The 21,615-nt window shown below is 40.6% G+C and overlaps 2 protein-coding genes across 14 annotated transcripts in view; one reads left to right on the plus strand and one right to left on the minus strand.

Moving 5' to 3' along the window:
* On the plus strand, window positions 1–20,435 carry CLCC1 (chloride channel CLIC like 1). Of its 7 annotated transcripts, none has more exons than XM_077332813.1 (14): window positions 1–155; window positions 2,568–2,605; window positions 3,051–3,309; window positions 4,509–4,619; window positions 4,846–4,956; window positions 5,449–5,670; window positions 6,634–6,774; window positions 7,898–7,991; window positions 9,437–9,534; window positions 9,622–9,768; window positions 12,225–12,554; window positions 12,962–13,030; window positions 17,043–17,321; window positions 20,305–20,435. In XM_077332813.1, the coding sequence occupies exons 3-14, from the start codon at window positions 3,178–3,180 to the stop codon at window positions 20,326–20,328; spliced, it is 1,758 nt and encodes a 585-aa protein (XP_077188928.1). In that variant the 5' UTR covers window positions 1–155; window positions 2,568–2,605; window positions 3,051–3,177; the 3' UTR covers window positions 20,329–20,435. The 7 variants fall into 7 exon arrangements, with proteins under 7 accessions (XP_077188928.1, XP_077188930.1, XP_077188924.1 ...); XM_077332815.1 differs by having other exon boundaries at window positions 17,043–17,256; window positions 20,305–20,410; XM_077332809.1 differs by lacking the exon at window positions 20,305–20,435 and adding an exon at window positions 18,791–19,113.
* The window catches only part of GPSM2 (G protein signaling modulator 2), a 41,966-nt gene continuing 39,389 nt past the window's right edge, over window positions 19,039–21,615 (minus strand). For all 7 annotated transcript variants that reach the window (XM_077332802.1, XM_077332800.1, XM_077332801.1 and 4 more), the window contains one exon: window positions 19,039–20,492. In XM_077332802.1, the coding sequence (XP_077188917.1) occupies window positions 20,325–20,492 (168 nt within the window). In that variant the 3' untranslated portion in view covers window positions 19,039–20,324. The remainder of the gene's footprint in view (window positions 20,493–21,615) is intronic.

Here is a 21,615-nt window from a genome sequence, read left to right on the forward strand (position 1 = left end):
GGAAACGAGGCGCCATCCAACCCCAAACGGCGGCCGAGCCAGCTGAGGCGGGCTCCCGACCTCATGGAGATCGAGGAGGAGAGCGGCGGAAGGGAGTTGCTCTGCACTGCTGCCTGCACAACCGCCGTCAGGGGAGACCGTTGGAAGAGAGGAGGGTGAGGCGCGCGACCGTGGAACGAATGACTTGGCGTGGGGGAGGGGAGGGCTCTTTGTCTCCGCCGCATTAGTAGGGAGGCCGCTTTCTCCTTGCTCGTTTCGTCACGAGGGCAAGACTTTCGCCTCAGATATGCCCCCCCTCCCAAGCCTACCGTTAAAATAACGGTATGACCTAAATTCACCAGGTAAAGCTTTCCTCCTAGAGTCAAGAGGGAGCCTCTTAGCATGACAGCAGGGCGGCTAGTCGAGCCAGGCTTTGAGTCTGTGTAGGCAAGCGGTGGGGGTGGGGGTGGGGGTGGGGGTGGGGAGGCGATGTGTGTCTGCACGTTTTGTACACATTGGACACCCTTGGCAGCGAGGGCCGTTTGGCTGGCATGTATTCGTATAGAGAAAGCTGATGGTAGTGGTACTCACCCTGCACCTTACCCTCAACCAAAAGTGCCAGTGTCTTGTGTACGACCTGGCTAAACACACCTGCACAATAATAAATATATAACTCTAAATTATATAACTATGGCTTTTAAATTAAGCAGTATACCCCATAGCATGTAGGGTTGCCTCTTTCTATCTCAGTTGAGGCTCGGGCCTCCTGCATCTGGAGTGCAGGGAAGGGCTTGCAAAGTCAGACTTGGGACATGAAACATTATGCAAGCTTTCTGTTTGTTAGGCTGTTTGTAAAAAAAAAGAATGCTTCCTTGTGTTAAAAGTCAACCAGGTGCTGGCAGAAACCTCAGATAAAAATTGGGGATTTGCTGGAATGATCAAGCTGCTTTCTTCCATCCCTGGCACAAAGTCCAAAAGGTCAGGGAGGATCACAGTTTACTCAGCTTCTAGTCCAGGGGTAGTCAACAGCGGCCCTCCAGATGTCCATGGACTACAATTCCCATGAGCCCCTGCCAGCAAATGCTCGTGGGAATTGTAGTCCATGGACATCTGGAGGACTGCAGTTTGTCTACCCCTTTTCTAGTCAATCCACTGGCAGCTGTATCAAGGTGGGACCCACCTGACAACCATCACTGGGAAATGACTTTGCATGCAGAAGAACCAAAGATGGTGTTATCAAAAAGACCTGTGTGGCTTCTGAGCCACTGGGTATCACTGGCTTAAAGGGGTATAATTGGGATAAGGCTAAAGTTTTAAGAATCAGCCATTGAGAATCAAAGGTGTTGATGTCTACAAGAGCTTTGTATTTTAGTGTATGTAGATGTTTTGACACATCATAATTTGCTACGGTAGAAATATAGGGCATTTCTGCACTCATTAAATGTAGTGTGATGTTTGCCATATATTCCGGCCCCTCCATATGCCAGCATCCAGCATCTGGGCAGTAACCGACTTGCTACATCCTCCATTTTAAATCACAACTTTGGGAATCGCAAAAAATGGATTCACATAGTGCAACCCACCAGCTGACAACCAGCAGGCAACCAACAGAAGAAACGTATGGAGGCTCAATATTGCTATAGTTAGCCCTGCAATGCCCTGCCTTGTATCCGCCTCCTTCTCCCTTATTCCCAGGAGAAGCAGACAAGTTGCACTCTTTTATGCTTTTTCAGTCTGCAAATAAGGAGGGCATATAGTGCAAAAAAAAAAAAGAGCCTCTTGTGGCGCAGAGTGGTAAGGCAGCAGAAATGCAGTCTGAAAGCTCTGCCCATGAGGCTGGGAGTTCAATCCCAGCAGCCGGCTCAAGGTTGACTCAGCCTTCCATCCTTCAGAGGTCGGTAAAATGAGTACCCAGCTTGCTGGGGGGTAAACGGTATTGACTGGGGAAGGCACTGGCAAACCACCCCGTATTGAGTCTGCCATGAAAACGCTAGAGGGCGTCACCCCAAGGGTCAGACATGACCCGGTGCTTGCACAGGGGATACCTTTACCTTTATAGTGCAAAAAGATGGCAGAAAAGGCGAGAAGCCTATAAGGTGTGGAGGGCTGGTGAGGCACGATAAATTATCACGCTGTGCCATTCAGCGGGCATTATGCTGTTTTGGGCAATGTGCAGAAATGACCATAGAGTTCAATCCTATGAAGGATATCTGCTGATTGAAGGTGAGAGATGATTTCCCCATATTCTTTCCTCATGCTGTAGACTTTTGGTTCACCCCTTTGGAGATCACCAGGTCTCAAATGCAGCATTATGGGCTGCATTGGGAGGGAGGAGGCAAAGAAATAGCACTCTACTCTTGGAAATCTTTCTGTCACCTGAAAAGTTAATGGGATCCAAATCTTAATTCTGTAGAAGTTTAAAGGAGTCCCAAGTATAAATATGGGATGAACAGTTAGCACTTTAAAATGACAAGATCTGAAGCAATTTATTGATCTTAAGCTCATACTTGATATAATAGATTATTGCAAAATAAATTTAGTAAATTCTGTTAACATGAGTGAATTGTAGTCTTCACTGTTTATTGTAGATCAAGACTTGCTTTCCCTTGAACCTCTGAGACAATTGGTAAGTCAGCTGCTATTGTTCACTACCTTTTGTCACTGAGAATTGTACTTTATTAATATGATTCATCATTTTAATTTGCCTTGATTCTTGCTTTGTCTTAAGGCCAGTGAACCAAGTTGTGTTTTTGTTTAGATCTGAGAGTTTTGCAATGATGGGTGATGTAATAGTTGCTAATCTCTAAGTGGCTTTATGGCTGGGAAGTTTGGACTTTCATATGTACTTCAATAGTCTTTGCTGGTAGTTATAAGAAGATAAATAGTGGTGTAAACTCATGCTAGAGAGTGGAGGTCTGAAAATCTGTCACATTATCTCTTAATATTAGCAGATCTTGATCTTAATGAGCATTGCACGCAGAGCCTATATGTGTCATTCTGTTCCATGAATGATGAACAGAATATAAATTTGACAAGGAAATAGTGATAATTATTTTTCCATTTTGCTACAGAATCCAAATAATGAAGGAAACCAGGATGATAACCATGATAAATTTGGAGCACTAGATAGCTTAAGTATTCTCCAGGATCTTAAATATTACTGAAAACATCTTACTCTGTTGTGCTTGGTGATAGAGGATGCTGCTTTCTTTGGTACTGTGTGCCATTCTGCTGATTGGAAGTGGTGAAATGCAGAATGATGAATGGATTGATCCAACAGATATGCTAAATTATGATGCAGCTTCAGGAAGAATGAGAAAGCCTGATGAGGTAAGTATACAGAAACTCTTGTAAAATTGTGTACTATGGAAAAATAAAATTTAGATTTGTTTAGTTAATACCCTCTAGGCTGGGTATTACCTCACCTGTTTAAGCTGTGTGGATCAGTTTTTAAATAGGGATTTATATTCCTTACTGAATTCATAGTCTTCTGATTGTGTTGCTGCCTGTCACATGAATGTTTCAGATCTGTCCAAGGGATGGGAGGAAGTCTTAACATCTCTGATAGTGTTGTTAGAACAAAGTTGTCAGAATCAAACAGAACTGAAAGAAGGAGCAATTGGTAGTTTTTGAAAGCTGCAAAACTGCTTATTTTCACACCAGTCTTTCAGTAGTGTCTCCTTTTCCACTTATTTCTCTAACATGAAATGAACGCAGATTAGAGATGTGATCATTTCCAGCCATTTTGAAGCCATGGGAGGAAATGCTGTTTTTCTTCTTCTTTTTCTGGGGGAATTTGTGGGGGGAGGGGGTTTGTAGGGAAGGGGAGCAAAAGTTGAAGTACCTGAAGACTTGAGTGAATTGAAAAAAGCTTCTATATTTTTTTCATATTAACTTGCATGTTTCGTTGCTTGGTGAATTTTTAGCAGAGGCTATTGCATTGCATGATAAAGAAGATGTGGGAAGTTGAAGAATGCCAGAGAATTTGAGAATTTTATGTGTAGCTTGGATTTTACATGGGTTTTGAGAGACTAAAAAGAAGCTAAAGCAGTATTTTCCAACTTTGCCATAAGACTCAGTATTTTAACAACCATTTTTTAAACTCACAACTAGTTTATGCAGAAATATTTGGGTAGCGGGGTTCCTTGGAGAAATCAGAAAATAGCTTGCATTTAACCATAATTTTCTGTCTCCCCCCCCCCCCCACTTCATATGTCTAGCCTGGATCCAGTGATTCAAATGTATGTGTGGGTGTTCTGATATATGCATGAAGGCTCCATTCATATTAATGTTTTTATTTACATATACTCTGTGTATATCAATGGTCCAGGCAAGTATACTGGGCTCCTGCTTTAGTAGTGTTCCTGGTGAGCATTGAGATCCTGTAAAGCTTTGGCTCAAGCCAGTTTACTTGTGTTCCCAGACAAGCTAAATTAAGTTACCGAGTGTGTTTATGTCTAAACAGTCACATAATCTGGATATTAATAGACGGGCAACAAGAAAACACATATAAATAACAATTATTGCAGGTGAACCAGGATGCTTCTGAAAATAAGAAAATACCACAAGAGACAGTAGCAGCAGGACATAGTTTGGATGTTTCCAAGTGCCAGAGAAAACTAGATTCAGCCATTCAGAAGGTTTGTTCACATTTATACTGCTTTATAAATCTTGCTAGTATATCATCTTGGGTAAAGTGCTGGGCTATATAAACATCCATCATTTGTGGAGATGTAGGTGGTGGTGGGGATTAGTGTTCATAGTTATCTAGTGTGAATATAAATTTTGTGTATGGCATAAATGAAATGGCATAAATGAAATAGTTGTTGGGGGAAGATATAGTAGTGAAGTATCTTATTTTTGCAGCTTGAAGAATATGAAAAGAAAGAGAGAGCCAAGTTGTATGAAAGCAATAGTATTCATGTTTTTAAGAGATACCTGAATAAGATTTTAATTGAAGCAGGAAGACTTGGTCTAGTGAGTATTTGGGGTATTTTTTAAATTTTCATTTATGCATGTCTTTCTTACTAAGACTCAAGGTTGATTTCAAAATATAAAAACAATGAAATTAAAATATTTTCAGTGAAAATAAAATACTGAGCATCTTTATTTAATTTAAAAATTAAAGTTCATTTCTAAAACGTCCTGTGCTAGCAGTGAATAATAATGAGGCATAATTATCAAATCTTGGGAGAAGCATCATGCCTGTTGTATGATATAGTGCTGATGCTGTCAAGACATCCACTTTTCCCTTGTGATTCTGACGTTCCTGGTTCTTTAATTGTTTTTGTTGGTGTGCTTTTCCTTTATATTATCTGTTCATCTCCTGCATTTTATTATTATGGGTGGTGCTTCTGCTGTTTTAGATTATTTATTTGATTTCATATTACAGGATTTTATGGTTGACTTTTATTTGCCTATGCAAAACTGTTCACTAAAAGTTAACTTTTTGTTGTTGTTCCACTTCAGCCTGATGATAATATTGGAGATATGCATTACGATGCAGAGATCATCCTTACTAAACAGACATTGAATGAGATAAACAGATTTCTTATTGAAGAAGGCTGGAAATCAGCTGCTTTGGATGATGCACTTAGTGATATTCTGATTAATTTTAAGCATCATGATTATGAGGCATGGAAGTGGAAGTTTGAGGATGTGTTTGGGGTTGACCCCTACAATATCTTTATGGTAAGTGGATTTTTCTGTAATAAGGTGTTCTTCTAGAAAAATTGTCATATCAGGAGTAAAAGTGCAAATAATGTGGCTGAGCAAATCAGTTATTCCTTCGGGAGACAGTAAGTGAAGTATGAACAATTTTTACTACGGATAGTTCAGCAGCTATGAGCATTTGTCATATACATGGTATCCTATTTAATGCATAACTGATGGGCTGAATTAGCTTGGCAGGTCAGAAATTGTGCAGACCTGCAGTAAATTGTGCCTGTTTAAACTCACTGACTATTGTCTACTGTCAAGCTGTTCTACATTAAAGGATAGATTATTGCTTTTAGAATATTTAGCAAGCGGTTACCTACCTGACAATATTTACATTAATGTCACCATGTTGAGTCTAATACTAGAGATAATTTATTAAGGTATTTATTCCCTGCTTTTCTCCCTGAAGTGGCTTACGACATCATTCTTCATTCCTGCATTTTATATTCACAACTACCATGTGAGGTTGCTTAGGATGAGAGGCAGAGATTGGCTTAAGGTTACTCATCAAGCTTCCATGGAAGAGTGAAGATTCAGACTTGGGCCTCTTGGGTCCTAGACCAAAATTCTAACCACTACACTGTGCTGGCCTAGATGATATGCATACAACTTCAAGCAGAAGATGAATTTTATAAATAATGAATTTTACTTTAGATTCAAGTGAGTAGCCGTGTTGGTCTGTAGCAGCACAACAAAATATGAGTCCAATAGCATCTTTAAGACCAACAAAGATTTAAGTGTAAGCATTCAAGTGCATGCACTCTTCCTCAGAGTGGTCTTAAAGGTACTATTGGACTCGTATTTTGTTGTAATTAAATTTATTAGTTTAAAATTTTTTGGAACTTTCAAAAAAGAGGAAGTTTTTTTTAGGAGATTGTTGAAGTTTTTCAAGCCTATGCAACTCTTAAACAATTTTTAATCTCCTGTTTTTCCAAGGTACTTCTGTGTTTAGTGTGCATTGTAGTAATTGTTGCTACAGAACTCTGGACACGCATAGGTTGGCTAACACAACTGAAACGTGTTTTATTCATTAGTTTTCTCATCAGTTTTGGATGGAACTGGATGTACTTATATAAGGTAAGTAATATTAAAAAGGGAGGGGAAGGTGGGTATTTCTTTGCTTTGGAAATAATCTATGTACAAATTGAAGTTGCTGCTTATTCAAGTCTTCAACAAATGTATGCTGCACTGGTTCAATAGGCCAGCTTGCATACTGATGGAAAGCAGCCAATATAGACATGGCTGCTGGGAAACCCCCTCCAGTATGGTAGCTAGGGATAGGCACAAATTGGTTCACAACCTTAAATCCATCTGCATTTGGCTGGTTTGGCTCCTCCCACCCCCTACCCAGGTTTGGAGGAGGTGTTTCCCCTCCCCCCCAACATTTCCCAGACTTCTTGTCCTGTTGGGTTATTAGCCATATAATACCTCACTTTTGTTTCCCTCCATTTGGAGAGTGGAGCAAAACGGAGGATTGACATGGCTTCGTTTGGAGGGAGGGAAGTGAAATTGAAGGTTTAAATAGCTGCCAGACATTTAAACCTCACAGCTGACTGGCAGACTGGTCAAGCTGTGAGGTTTAAATGTCTGGTTGTTTAAACTCTCTGTTTTGCTTTCTGCCCTTGCAGATGGAGGGAAGCTAAATGGAGGTTTTAAATGGCTTCCACCTATTTTGGCCTCACAGCAGTCGGGAGTGGGGGGGGGGGAAGAAAAATTGATCCCTGAAATGGCTTTACAGCCATTTCAGCCTCTCAGTGGGATGCCCTGGTTTTTTTTCTCTCTACTTCTAAGCCGATTTGTTTCAGGGCTTCTGGGTAGTTTGAATTCAGGGTTCAGTTTGAGATCACCCTGAACCCCAAATCAAACTGGAATTTTTCAGTTCATGTCCAACCCAACTGGTAGCATCACCTTTGCTCTACTTATTTTAAGTAACTCAGGATTCTGTCACAGGGATGGAGAGAACCCAGCTTGGAATGCCACACAAGTACAATCTGCCTTTAAAAAGTACATTTTAATTAGTAGAGGTTGTAAATTCTTGCTGCATATGAAGACAGTGTTCAGTATTACTGACCATGATCACCTTGTTCAAATCAGATTCAGTGGAAACTCAAGCTTTTTTATCTCAAGCCACTTAAAAAAAATAAGATTACAAAATGAAATTATTTAGATTTTAAAAATTAAAAATTCCATTTTTTTTAAGGTAGCCTTTGCCCAGCATCAGGCTGAAGTAGCAAAAATGGGGAATTTTGATAATGTGTGTGCTGAGAAAATACACTGGAGTGATGGCCTTTTAGGTGAGCTCTCCGTTTTGGAGTTTGTTATTTAAGTTTCCATGTCAGATGTGTTTTATTTTAAAAGTGGTAATGTTAAAAATTGGGTATTGTACATTCCAAGTAGTGTCAGTTATTCTAGAATACTTTGCATCAATATTAACTTGAAACCCTTCTATGTGTTCTAGCACATCAGACTATTTATTGAAACATACCTGCCATACATGGAACTTGTTTGAAGATAATATCTCATTCCTTTTAGAAGATCCATGGTTGTCTTTGAATGGGTTTTTTTATGTATTGTCATGTGTGTGAGCATCCTGAAATAATTTCAATAAAACATTTCATAGATGCACCACATTTTTCAGGGCCAAACAACACATTGGGCACTACAGACCCTAGTATGTAAACCAATGTATATGTAAACGTGAGAGAAGTACTGGACCAACCCTCCCATCATTCTTTATCCTCTGTATTTTTCTTCCTCAGCTTTGCTTTACCAGCTATGGTAAATATATGTCTTGGAAACCTGCCTGTGGAAAAGCATATGAGAGAAATGTCAGAAGAAGGAAAAAATGATTAAATTCTATTTCAGATTTTCCTTCCATGTTAAAAATCCAATGGGAACCTGGGTTTTCAGACTTAAGTCTGCTACCTAATATTTAAATTGAGTTTTAGATGTGGCAGCAAAAGCCATACGAGAATGCTGCTTCTCATAAAACTGAATAGTTCTTATCAACTTGATTTTTTCTTGAGATCAATTGAGGAAACTTCCATGAAATGCTCATAACTTGGCTGTTGCCAGCTAATGTCATGTAATGCCTCATCCTTAACCTTAAGACCATTTGTGGCAGACTTGGGTTCTTCTACAAGGTCCTCACAACATGACACATGTATCTGGTATCTCAAGCTAAAGAAAGAATTACCTTTGTGTAGAAAATCATGCTTTCTGTACCATTGTTTTCAACTGTGGGTAAGCAGTCTGGTTCCATATTTCCCAGATTGCTGACTAGCAAAACAACAACAAACCTGGGAGTTTATCTCATTATAATTAACCACAATGATAAGAAATTTCTTTCCTGTCACAACTTTGTATTTACTATTTCCATAGTATATCTATTTCTGACATCTAATTTTATATTTGTATATTTGTTTGTTTGTTAAACTTATTCACTACTACTCCCAGACCAGTTGGCTCATGGTGGTTTACAACAATAAAATCAAATTTTTGATTTTAGCAATAAAATCCCATCTTCCAGCCATTTCCTCAACCCACCAATCCCTAAAAAACTCTGCAACTCCCCTTCAGAAGCTAAATATGACATTGCTGTTCTAAAATCAAGTCTTTAAAAGAGACATAAAAACAATTAAATGTCGAGTTTAAAATTTTAAATAATTAATGTATCTTGTAATTGAAATTGTTGCTACCTTCGTGTATAGCTGTATGATTTTTTGCTTTTTAACTATAGAATGGCTTAGAAGCTCATGGACATTCCAGGATGACCCTTGCCAAAAGTATTATGAAACTATATTAGTAAATCCAATTTGGCTGGTTCCTCCAACAAAGGTATTCCCAATTTCTGACCAAGCAGTTTACATTTTTTCCTAGTAAAGCCATCAAAATAATTATTGTTTTCCCACCCTATTATTATAGGCTTTGGCTGTTACATTTACCAATTTTGTAACAGAGCCACTGAAGCACATAGGGCAAGGAATTGGTGAATTTATTAGAGCACTCATGAAGGAGATCCCAGTGCTACTACAGCTTCCAGTGTTAATCATTTTAGCCGTCGCAGTTTTGGTATGTATATGTATACTCTCACCACTGTGTAAATACAGACATGACATTGTGGAATTGGACAACAGTTTGATATCAGCAAGTCTAAAGCTGAGTGTAATTAGCCACTTACCTTTTTACTCCAGAGTGAGCAGGTGGGGTCAGAAGGAGCATCACATATCTTATGTCGAGCACCAGCTTAGTGTAGTGGTTAGGAGCATGGACTTCTAATCTGGTGAGCCAGGTTCAATTCCCCACTCCTCCTCCTGTTATAACACTGTTATAAACTGCAGAGTTTGTTTTTCCATAGTGCCTGCCACATCCTTTCTTCCTATTCCTCTGATTAACATCTCCATTGAAAGAGAGTTTTGGTGAACTTTCCGACTATTTAAAGTTGTTTTTAATAAAATATACAGTTGCATTTGGATTATTTCTAATGTACCTGCATAGTTACCTGCAACTTTGGTTCGGTTGCAGTTGCTTTTTGAACTGCAAAAATCGATGTTTTATAATGAATGCATTGTGGCTTTATGGAACTCTGAACAACATTACAGACTCCCATATTTGATAAAGCCAAGATGAATAATTATGACCTCATATTCTAGTATTCTAATTTATCATGTATGTTTTAAATTATCATTCACCTTGGTGGCCCTTGTAAGAGCAGAAAGGCAGGATGAAATTTTTGTAAATAATTTTTAAAAGAAAATTACTGACATACACTGCAATTGTAGGAGCACCATATAGTTATTTACAGCAGTGGTCCCCAACCTTTTTTAGGCTGGGGACCGGCAGGGCATTGGGCCGCGCCCGCAGGGACCGCGCCCGCGCGGGCCACGCCCACGCTTCGGGCCGCGCCCGCGGCCACGCCCGCGGATCGGGCCACGCCCGACCGCGCCCGCCGGCCGCACCCGCGAGCCGCGCCCGCCGGCCGCACCCGCGAGCCGCGCCCGGCCGCGCCCGCGGATCGGGCCACACCCGCGGGCCGCGCCCGTGGATCGGGCCGAGAGGGCGCGGCCTGCACGGGCGCGGCCCGGCCCTGATTCTCCCCGCCCTCCCGCAGTAAGTAGCTTCCCGGGCCGCAGGCTTGCGGCCTGGGAAGTTTTTTACTGCGGGGGTGGGGGGGGCGGGGAGAGGGAGCCGCGGCCCGGCGCCATGGCCTTTGCGGCCCGGCGCCGGGCCGCGGCCCGCAGGTTGGGGACCACTGATTTACAGTATTTGCTGGCGTATAAGACTACTTTCCCCCCCCTGAAAAACATGCCTCCAAGTGGGGGGGGGTCGTCCTATACACCGGGTGCACTTCAGTTGGGATAGATATAGCTGCCCATAGGGGCCCATAGTACCATAATGTAATGTAACAAACTCTATATTTTGAGTGGAAATGTTGGGGGGTCGTCTTATATGCCCAGTCGTCTTATACGCTGGCAAATATGGTAGCTAAGAAGAGTAATTAATCCATTAAAACTGTAGACAAGCTCAGGCGGGTTGATGGTAGAATCTTGTTTAATGGAATGAGCAATTAAAAATGTAAAGCCTCTGTGAAAATAGATGTTGCAAGTCCTATGTATTGAGAAAACAATACTGTTAAAAGGATGAATGGAAAATTAAAGGAAGATATATGAGTACTTACAGGGATCCATGCAGCAGTCTAGAGATGATCCACAGAAGTGATCCATGCAATGGTCACTTCCAGACTGGACTTCTGTACCTCACTCTGTGTGGGCTAATCCTTGTCTTTGACCCAGAAACTTCAGCAGGTACAGAATCCAGCTGCCAGGGTCCTCAGTAGGACATCTTGGAGGGCCACATTCAGCCGGTGTTGAGAAAACTACACTGGTTACCTGTCTGCTTCTGGATCAAGTTCAAGGTTTTGGTTCTGACCTTTAAGGCTATATGCGGCCTGGGTCCTACCTATCTGAGGGATGGCTTATCTGCTTATGCCCTCCACAGGGCTCTTCGCCTTGTGGACAGAAATCTGCTGGTTGTCCTAGGCCCCAGAGAAGCACACCTGGTCTTGACCAGGGCCAGGGCCTTTTTGGCCCACCTGGTGGAATGAGCTCCTGGAAGATCTAAGGGCCCTGATGGAGTTATCTAGGTTTCGCAGGGCCTACAAGATGGAGCTCTTCAGCCAGGTGTTTGGTTGAGACCAGGGGAGGATTGACCGGAGTTATGATCTGGGGGTCCCGCTGTATTCTGTGCGTCCCATATAGAACGTGGAATCAGGACCTGTTGTTATATTATTAAGTTCATGATTTTGGTCCTTGGTTTGGGACCAGCTAAATTAAATTGTGGGAAATTGTTTTGTACCACCATCATTATGAGTGATTTTATGATTAATGTTATGATTAATGTTATTATATATTTTAATGGAATTTTATGGGTTATGCTATTTTATTATCTTGTAAGCTTCCTTGAGGCGACATTGCCAAGAGAGGTGGGATATACATTCAAAAATAAATAAATAAATATGTCTGCTATAGAGTTTCTGCTATGGGGCAGGAAGATCAGTTACTGCATTAAGGCACCTAACCTACCAAGAGAGACAGAACCCTCCTTCTCTTCCACCAAGCAACCTGAAAAGACAAGAACCTGTAGTATATCACCAACCTAATGGAGCAGATGGTAGAGTTAACTACTCAATGGGGTATATTGACTGCACCAATAGAGGACCATTGGACAGAGGAGATGCTTTGAATGCAAGAAATGAGTGCCAAAAATCTCAAGAAGGCAACAAAAGCAGAATTGACATTTTGCGAGCATGTGATGTACTAGATATGCCGCTTGAAGAGCATTCCAAAGTGACAGCCAAAGTAAGTGAGGAAATAAGGTATTTTCAGTAATATTAAACTAGTGCTGCATCAGTTGGGTTAGCAAGTAGTGTAAAATCATTGTTTTTATTTTTAAAGTAATATCCTGTTTCAAATGAAGCCATAGAAAAGGATTTTTAAAAGTAATAGTTCATTAATTAATTAGTATCTTTCTCAAAAAGAGGCATTGTGGGCCAGGATTTTAGCATGGGAAAAATAAACAATTGAAGCATTATTTTGTGCGATTAGAATGCAGTAAGCTAACTTCTTAAAAGGTTTTCTCAAGGAATTGCATGGTGAAAAAACTTGCAGCCTGATATTATACATGAACACATATGCAAGACCAAGTGTTTTTAATGAGGCTTATTCCTTTTTACGTATTATTTGCTTAAATTTGCTCTATGTTTTAGAGTAATCTACCTTTTGAGGAAGAGGAGATGCAAGTAGAACCAGAAAAAAAAGGCAGTGATAACTATGAGGTAAGCATGGTTAACAAAAATATTAATGTCATGCTTTTTGTAATTTGCTTCCTAGCATGTTGCAAAATTCTTAAAATATTTCAGACTAGTAATATAGCCCATTGTATAAAGGAGACAATGGGCGCTAGGAGACAAGGGCGGAAGGTAACATGTAAGAGGATGCTGCTCCTGATGGGTGCTCCTCGGCGGCTCGGTGCTTTCGTTTTTTTTTTTCTTTCGGCGGCTCCTCGGCTGTGTTTTTTGTTTCAGCGGCGATGAGGGCAGGGAGGAGCCGGCAGCCGTCCTGTGCGCACGCGTCGGAGGACGGGTGCTGCTGGGCGGCTCCTGACGCGGCTCATCGGCGGATTTGGGCGTTTTTTTTTCTGTTACTGGTGGCTCCACAGAGGTGTTTTTCTCAGCGTCGATGAGGGCAGGGAGGAGCCGGCAGCCGCCCTGTGCGCACGCGTCGGAGGACGGGTGCTCCTGGGCGGCTCCTGACGCGGCTCATCGGCGGTTTGGGTTTTTTTTTTCCTGTGATCGGTGGCTCCTCGGAGGTTTTGTTTTTCAGCAGCGATGAGGTCAGGAAGCCCCCGGCAGCCGTGCTGCGGCGGCAAAGAAGCAACTGCGAGCCGCGCTGCGAGTGGCTCGCAGTTGCTTGGGGCTGGGAATCGGAGGGATCAATCGGCAGGCGCAAAGCGCCTGCCGATTGATCCCTCCGAGTGTCTGTTTGGGTTTTTTTTTTTTCTGTTTGGCGGTTTGGGTTTTTTTTTTTTTTTTCCTGTGATCGGTGGCTCCTAGGAGGTTTTGTTTTTCAGCGGCGATGAGGTCAGGGAGCCCCCAGCAGCCGCGCTCCGATTGTCTGTCCAGAGGAAGGGTCCAATCCAGACCCTTCCTCATCACGGACACATCCCGCCTCAGAATGCCTTACCGTTTTATTTAGTCCGTGGCGCCACGGGCGGTGTTAAGATTATTAATATAGCTGCAATAATGTTATTTTCAAAGATGGGCTAAACTTATTTTCAAAGATATGTTGATCCCATTTTTCATTGGACTCTTGATAGAATCTGAAAATATCACTTTTCCAGACTCCTTTTAAGTTTATTCTTATGCGTACCGAAGTAGAATGGAAACTTGTTGAAAATTGTAGACTGCTATTTAGAATCATGTTTTTATGCTCTTTGTTTTAAAGTTCTGTGTTCTGTTGTTTGATTTTTCTTCACTATCTGCTGCTACTTGAATTATTGGTTTTATAGGATTCTATTTCATCTTTCTTATTGTAAGTTACCTAAGGTACTCCTTAGTTCAGTTCAATTTATTCAGTTCAGCACTAGATATTTCAGGATATAAGATAAAATACAGACATTTCACCATGTGCTAGGGAAGTACAACAAATAAATAATATTAACAATTTTGAAATTTTATAACGAAATAAAATGTATACAAGATTAAAAATTTGACGCATGTATATAAAAATTAAAAGTTAACCTTTTAAAAAAAATGTTATTTTTTCCCCTTTAGGTCACCTTTTATAGATCCTTAGCTGAATGTTTTGGACTCTGTATATTTGGGTGCAGAGCCTCTTGTGGCGCAGAGTGGTAAGGCAGCAGTCATGCAGTCTGAAAGCTCTGCCCATGAGGTTGGGAGTTCAATCCCAGCAGCCGAGGTCGGTAAAATCCTTCCGAGGTCGGTAAAATGAGTACCCAGCTTGCTTGCTGGGGGGTAAACGGTAATGACTGGGGAAGGCACTGGCAAACCACCCCGTATTGAGTCTGCCAAGAAAACGCTAGAGGGTGTCACCCCAAGGGTCAGACATGACTCGGTGCTTGCACAGGGGATACCTTTATCTTTACCTATATTTGGGTGCAATGTTTGGCAACGTGTGTAATACTTGAGGCTTTACCTTTCCATAGGAGTTTGATTCCCCCCCTCCATGTAACTAGGAGTATTTTCAAGTGTGTGTGGGAAATTAGCCTAGTTCTGACAGCTATATAGAAGGGACACCTAAGGATCATATGTACAGGAGATTTTACCACTGTAGAGTTGCAAGGGCAAAATCTTTCGGCTCTAGGCACTTTCCTATAAAAGCCCTCCAGAACCATAGAGGGCAAAGCTGATCCCCTCGCTAATGATGTTTGTAGCCTTGCCCTGACACCTTTATGAGTTTTTATCTGTTAGGTTAAGTTGTCTTCCCTATTGTAGCTGACTAAGTGAGGTCTTCCCATGTGGGGAGCATAACAGAAAGAGGAGTCCACCAATATTTGAGTACTTTCAGGAATTTTTCAGTGATCCCAACCCACTCAGGTGCTTTCCTCTTCTTTAATATCTCTATACTAGTAATCAAGTCCGCTGTAAAAAAAATACAGTGGGCGCTAGGCAAGGAAACCCCCAGCGCGGCTGCCGGGGGCTTCCTTGGCTGGCGGCCTGACGCGGTGAGAGGCGCAAAGCGCCTCTCGCTGCGTCAGGCCTCCGGCAAGGCAGCAACTGTGAGCCGCGCAGAGCGCGGCTCGCAGTTGCTTCGTCGGCAGGGCGGGAATTGGTCGGGCCAATCGGCAGGCACTTCGCACCTGCCGATTGGCCCGGCCGAGGGTCTGTCCGGAGGAAGGGGCCAATCAGCACCCTTCCTCATCCCAGACAGAGCCTGCCCTAACTCCTCCCACAAAGCCCTTACGGCTTTATTTAGTCCACGGCGCCCGTGCCGCCGCGGGCTGTGTTAAGATATGCAATGACCTCAGTTTAAGTAACGGGACCATTTGAGTAATTCACCTAGGTCTGAGACCTGCATAGATTGTAGGGATACATCCTCATACATACTTTCAAAATATGTGACCCAAATATTGGCTGGGATGGTGGCATCATTAGGGGTGGGGTCTGTTTTGGCACACTTTCTGGTCATCTTCCAAATCAGAGCAGAATTTATATCTTTCGCTGCCTTGTCCAGCTTTTTCCATTGTTCCCTTAGATGTTCCTTTTTCTATAGTTAGTTCTTTATACCTTTTTTTAAATCAGCAAGCAGCCATGGACATCCTCACTTGAGTTTTCTGGGGCAGTCTTAACAAAATTTAAATGAGACTTTTTTGAGTTGCATTTTTGCCTCCACGTTATTTATCAAACCAGGGTTTAGAGTATTAAATACTATTTCTCTGCTGCCCGTTTCCCACGCAGTCTAAACAGGATAGACTCCCAACTCTGCAATGAGGGCTTCAAAATATGTTATGGGATTCTGATAGATTAGAGGAGGCCATTTTAAAGGACTGCAGATCTTGATTATCTAGAACTCCCTTTAAATCAATGTGTAAATTGGGGGACTGTTTCACCCTACATCTTGTCCTAGAGTACAGGTGTCCATCGTGATTTTAAATGAGATTAGATTAGAAAGTTGGAAACCTGAAGAAATAGAGGGAAATGATCACCCTCTAAATAGAGAAAAAAGTCAAAGTTTTAGATCAATTTGAGGAGTAGTGAATATACAAGAATGTAGTCTATAGTACTACATCTGGAGCCAGTCATAAATGTGTAGGCCCCAGGGAAGTCAGATTTTAGTGAGCCATTTAGTAAGTAAAGATTTTGTTTTACTGCTAGAATCAGAAGGCAGAGACTTTAGTAGTTTAAATACTGATCTCTGAAGAAAGTACTCCTTCGTGTAGTGGTTCAAAGTGGCAGTCTCTGGTCTGGAGAAGCAGGTTTGATTCCCCACTCCACATGTAGCCAGTAGGGTAACTTTGGGCCATCACAGTTCTCGTAAAGCTCTCTGGGGAGAGGAGGATAGACAATTGTAAGCTGCTTTGAGACTTCTTCAGCTAGTAAAAAGTGGAGTACAAATAAAGCTCTTCTTTAGTGGAAAGACAAGGTAACAAAATTGCATGATGATGATAATAATAAGCTATCTTGATTATTTACAGATAATACTATTTACAGTGTAATTATATACAGCATTATTTGACTGCAACTATTCAGCAATTGCACTGTATTTTTCTGACATTAGGTGTTATTATTCATTCCATTATATGGTTCCATAATATTTCATTTTTTATAGATTGGACTGCATAACAGATTAATGGCTCAGGCTGATGGAGTACATCAAAACAGCACAGGTCAAAATCTAGCTGAAATAAATGTAGCTGAACCAAAGAGACCATACGACGTAAAAGATCCTACAAAGAGTAATGAAGAGGAAGCAAAGTATAACTCTGCAGATGATAGAGAAGTGAAGCAAGATGCTCTGGAGACAATCAAAGGATTTGAGAAGAGTAAGAGCACCTCATGTGAATTAAAGGAATCCACAAAGATGATTATGGAAAATTTGAGCTTTACTGTAAGTCTAGCTTACAATTTCTTTTACATACTGCATAATTGGGAAGTTCACCTGAACTGATTCAGTCTTCCTTAGTGAGGCAGCGGTAAGGAGTACAAACACAGGCCTTTCCCTCTTGCTGCAGTGGTTAATCATTTTATTTTCAATCTCATATTCTGGGAATAATAATACCTGAACAATTCTAGGCTGTTCATTTTTGGCCAGACTTAAAGGCAAAAGAGAATGTTGCACTGATTGCCACTTTGCAACCAGACATGAGGGAATTTTTAAAAGCTACCTTAAAAGAAAGTTAAACACATGATACATTATTTTGTCTAGTCTAGGGTAGGCATCTTTTTCATTTCTTATTGTGCTTTCTTTGGAGAGAAGAGTGAGAGTAGATAAACATAATTTGTTGCTTATTTCTAATAGGTTCAGACTCTGTGTTGCACTAAATTGGTTATGTCCCAGGCTGGCCCAATCTCATCAGAACTTGGAAGCCAAGCATGGTTGGCCCTGGTTAGTGCTACGATGGCAGATTACCAAGGAGATTCAGAGTCATAACACAGAGGCACACAATGACAAAGCACCTCTGAGTGTTTCTTGCCTTGAAAACACTATGATGTTGCCAAAAATCAGCTGAAATTTTCTAGGACAATTATCATTACATAGAACCTCCATTGATTCAGCTTACTACAGCCTTGCAGAAAAATATCGCTTGAAACCAGACATAATGACTTTTAGGGAAAATATTTGTCCTGAAGCATGCTTATCTAGTTATTGCAAAAAAATCAAAGTAAACAATTAAGAGGCAGTTATTGAAGGTTCAAGACAAAACAAACATGTGCAGAATCCAGCCACTGTAGAGAGGCTACTGGTAAGAAGCCTGCTTTGTGAGAATGAGTTACACTTTAATGTATTTTAAATTTCTGCTAATCCAAAGAATATTGATATCAAACTCTAAATTTTCAACGATTGGTCATGTGAAAATTACAAGGAAGACATTAAAAATAACAAATTATTGTTCAATTTAAGAGAATAAATTAAAATAATCAGTTTCGAAGAAAAAAGTTTGCAACCTGATAGTTCATATTGACTTAAGAATGGTTAAGACATGTTCATGAAATTTCCCCATCCTTTATTAGTATCAACTGTGTTGTGTAGCACTATTTAATAGCAACACTGCTGGCTTCAAACCCTGAGTAAGACTAGCCCTGATGTGTGCTAGTCAATGCTGACTAAGGAATAGAGGTTGACTTTGAGGACAAACTGCAACTAAGCACTTAGTTTTGTATGTAGGCATGTCAAGGGATCTCTTGCCATCTATTCCACATTCTTCATATATTTTCTCTACAACAAAAGTAGCAGGCCTTAGAGTAGAGCTGTTTTGCTGTGATTTCTGTCAGAAACAGAAAAGGTGATTTGCTAAAAGTTAGGGATTTTGCAAATGCACACATAGGCTTCTCAAACTTGAAATATTTTCGTTGCAGGAACAAAATCAGATGAATTCTGCTTCCTGATAGACCTCCAATTGTACCAGGAACACCCCACCCCCAATATTTCTGTTTGAAAAAAGCTATACAAGTGAACTGCTTCATATGCTTCAGTCAATATTCAGTACTTCGTTACATTTTAATTAGATCAGTGTGTTGTTCTCAAAGATCTGAATTATGTTTAGGTCTTTGAACCCCTTACAACAATTTAACACATTGAACAAACATTCTGTGGCAAAGTAATGTTGAAAACAAAGACATGTTTTATAAAAAGGAGTTGCAGATACTGTTTGCAAACAAAATAAAAACTTTCATGACAACATTGTTTTTCTATATTGTTCCACATTCAGCCGAGCTGAAGAGATGGAATTAAGCTGCACGTCTGTCACCCCTATGAACATTTTTAGCATTTTGAACAATAACTGAAAGGTAAACAATAGAATCCCATAAAAGCAGACATACACGCAAAAAGCTTTAACAGTAGGTTGGATCCAAATAGCATTTCCACTGGTTAAAACAGAAGGGGGGTCCCATGTGGGGAGGGCTAAATTAGGCAAGACTGTGAAAACTGGCTGGGTCTGATTCTTTGTGTTAATCAGCATCTGTTGCACCTTAGCTCCTGTGTGGTGACCAGAAAGTTTCAAGTCTAATAGCACCTTAAAGAACTTTCCAAGGTGTAAACTTTTGACATTCAAAGCTCCCATAGTATCTTGCTGGTTTTCTACTTGAGCCCAACATGGATACCCACCTGAAACTGTTAACCAGGACCAGAAAAGTCAGCCGAGACATAGGAGGGAAGAGAGTGCATTTCCAAAGACTGTTGCTAATGCTATGTCATGTTTTCCCAGCGAGAATGTGATCAAGCTTAGATTTTTTTGGGGTTGGATTATCTCAGCAGACTGTTCTTTGGATTGAAGCCCTAGATCAGGGGTAGTCAAACTGCGGCCCTCCAGATGTCCATGGACTACAATTCCCATGAGCCCCTGACAGTGTTTGCTGGCAGGGTCTCCTGGGAATTGTAGTCCATGGACATCTGGAGGGCCGCAGACTACCCCTGCCCTAGTTTGTATGCCATTTACATAGTTCTCTGACCTCTTTAGTTACAACAAAAAACAGCTGGTCTAACCTGTAATTAAAATTTATTTTTACAATTTTTTTAAAAAAACAATACTGTTATGATTAAGATACAGTAGAAATTAGAAAAAACATTGATATTTAAGTACTACTTAATCACAATTTTAGCTGAAAAATTCACAAGTTGTGCCATGTTGTACCTCAAGCACTACAATAATTAATAAAACAAAAAGGGGGCCCTGTACAGTTTTTTTTGAAGTTATTAGACACATTTTCAAGCACTGGCAGCAAGAACTGTACCATTTGTTATGTAAATTTATGTAGCATTTTGAACACTGCAAATTTACATTTTTAAAGGCATAGTTTTCTCTCTATATATATAAAATAAAAAAGATGTTTTGTTACAGTACTAATCCCCTGATGTTTTTGCTCTCCAGTGTGCTTTGCAAGAAGTCCATTAGCTAGAACTTGGTCTCTTTAAACTAGAAGGTAGAAATACTCTCTGTTCATCCATGCGCTTTCCCTGGGATCTCAAGATAAGGCTGAAGAAATCTTCATCAGGTACAGTTGGTCCTTTTGTGACAGTTGGTGGTGGTGCACATCTCTGATCATCCAGTCGAGAGCCCTGAAAAATATAAGGCTTAGTGAAAACAACTGAATTGCAATATTGTTCAACAGTTCAGAGTCTACCCTTTCCTCAATATTAACATCATCTTTACAAACCCATAACTTGAGTTTTTGGCTAAAATGTTATAGCCATAATCCATCAGAGAACTGAATTGTTTTAAGTGATGGAAATCCATGAGCTTTGGCTCCTTCAGTCTGCACTTCTGGAGTAGTCTATAGGTTGGATCCTGTACAATCACAAAACAAGTTCAAGATAGGGAATTTTTTTTCATAACCTCATCTCCTGCAGGTCTGGCTACACAGGAAAACCTATGCCAGAAATCCATCCTTAGGATTGTACATGCTTGAATCTCACTGGAATTAACAGGATTTAAAGAATAACTAACACTTCGGATTTGATTCCTATATAAAAAGAACAACAAATGCTCTTCATATAATTTTAAATACAAACTCCAATGGTATTGTTTTTATAAAAAGATATAAAGTACATTTATATATCAGAAAAGACAGTATTATCCAGCTAGCCAATTACGGTTTTTTTTTAAAAAAGAAATTTGTCAGTTTACATGGTGTTTACTCCCTGTAAGGCTAATTCTCAGATGCTAGTTGGAAATCCTGTACCCATAGTACAATACATATATTCTCCCCACCCAAATATTTAATGTGAGGCATATGGATCAACTATTCCCAGTTCATGTGAATAGGAGCATATAACTGAGTTTGTGAACTCTTCGAAGAAAAAAGATGAATTATCTCCCAAAGAATTGTCAGTAATTGTCCTTTGGTAGTTTGTTCCCCTAATTGTCCATATACAATTGAATAATATATTTCATGCAACTTTTAAAATATTCTTTGGTAACTTTTAGAGCTCAGTTTGCACAGCTGCATATTAAAAAAATGTTGTTACATTACTCACTGGTTGCTTGTAATTGCACAGATATAAAAAACTAATCTGCTTAAGACTGAATCCAAATGTAAAAGTAACTAAAAAGGTTCATAATAGTGAGGAGGCATAGTGTGTAAGGATCACCACACCATTTTTAAAAGGCATGTACTACCTATGTTTTAAAATTTTGAACAGAAGCTTTAAATCACATTTTCTGCTTTTTGTCATGCCATGA

The sequence above is a fragment of the Paroedura picta genome, chromosome 4 (assembly GCF_049243985.1).
Source record: "Paroedura picta isolate Pp20150507F chromosome 4, Ppicta_v3.0, whole genome shotgun sequence".
Lineage (NCBI taxonomy): Eukaryota > Metazoa > Chordata > Lepidosauria > Squamata > Gekkonidae > Paroedura > Paroedura picta.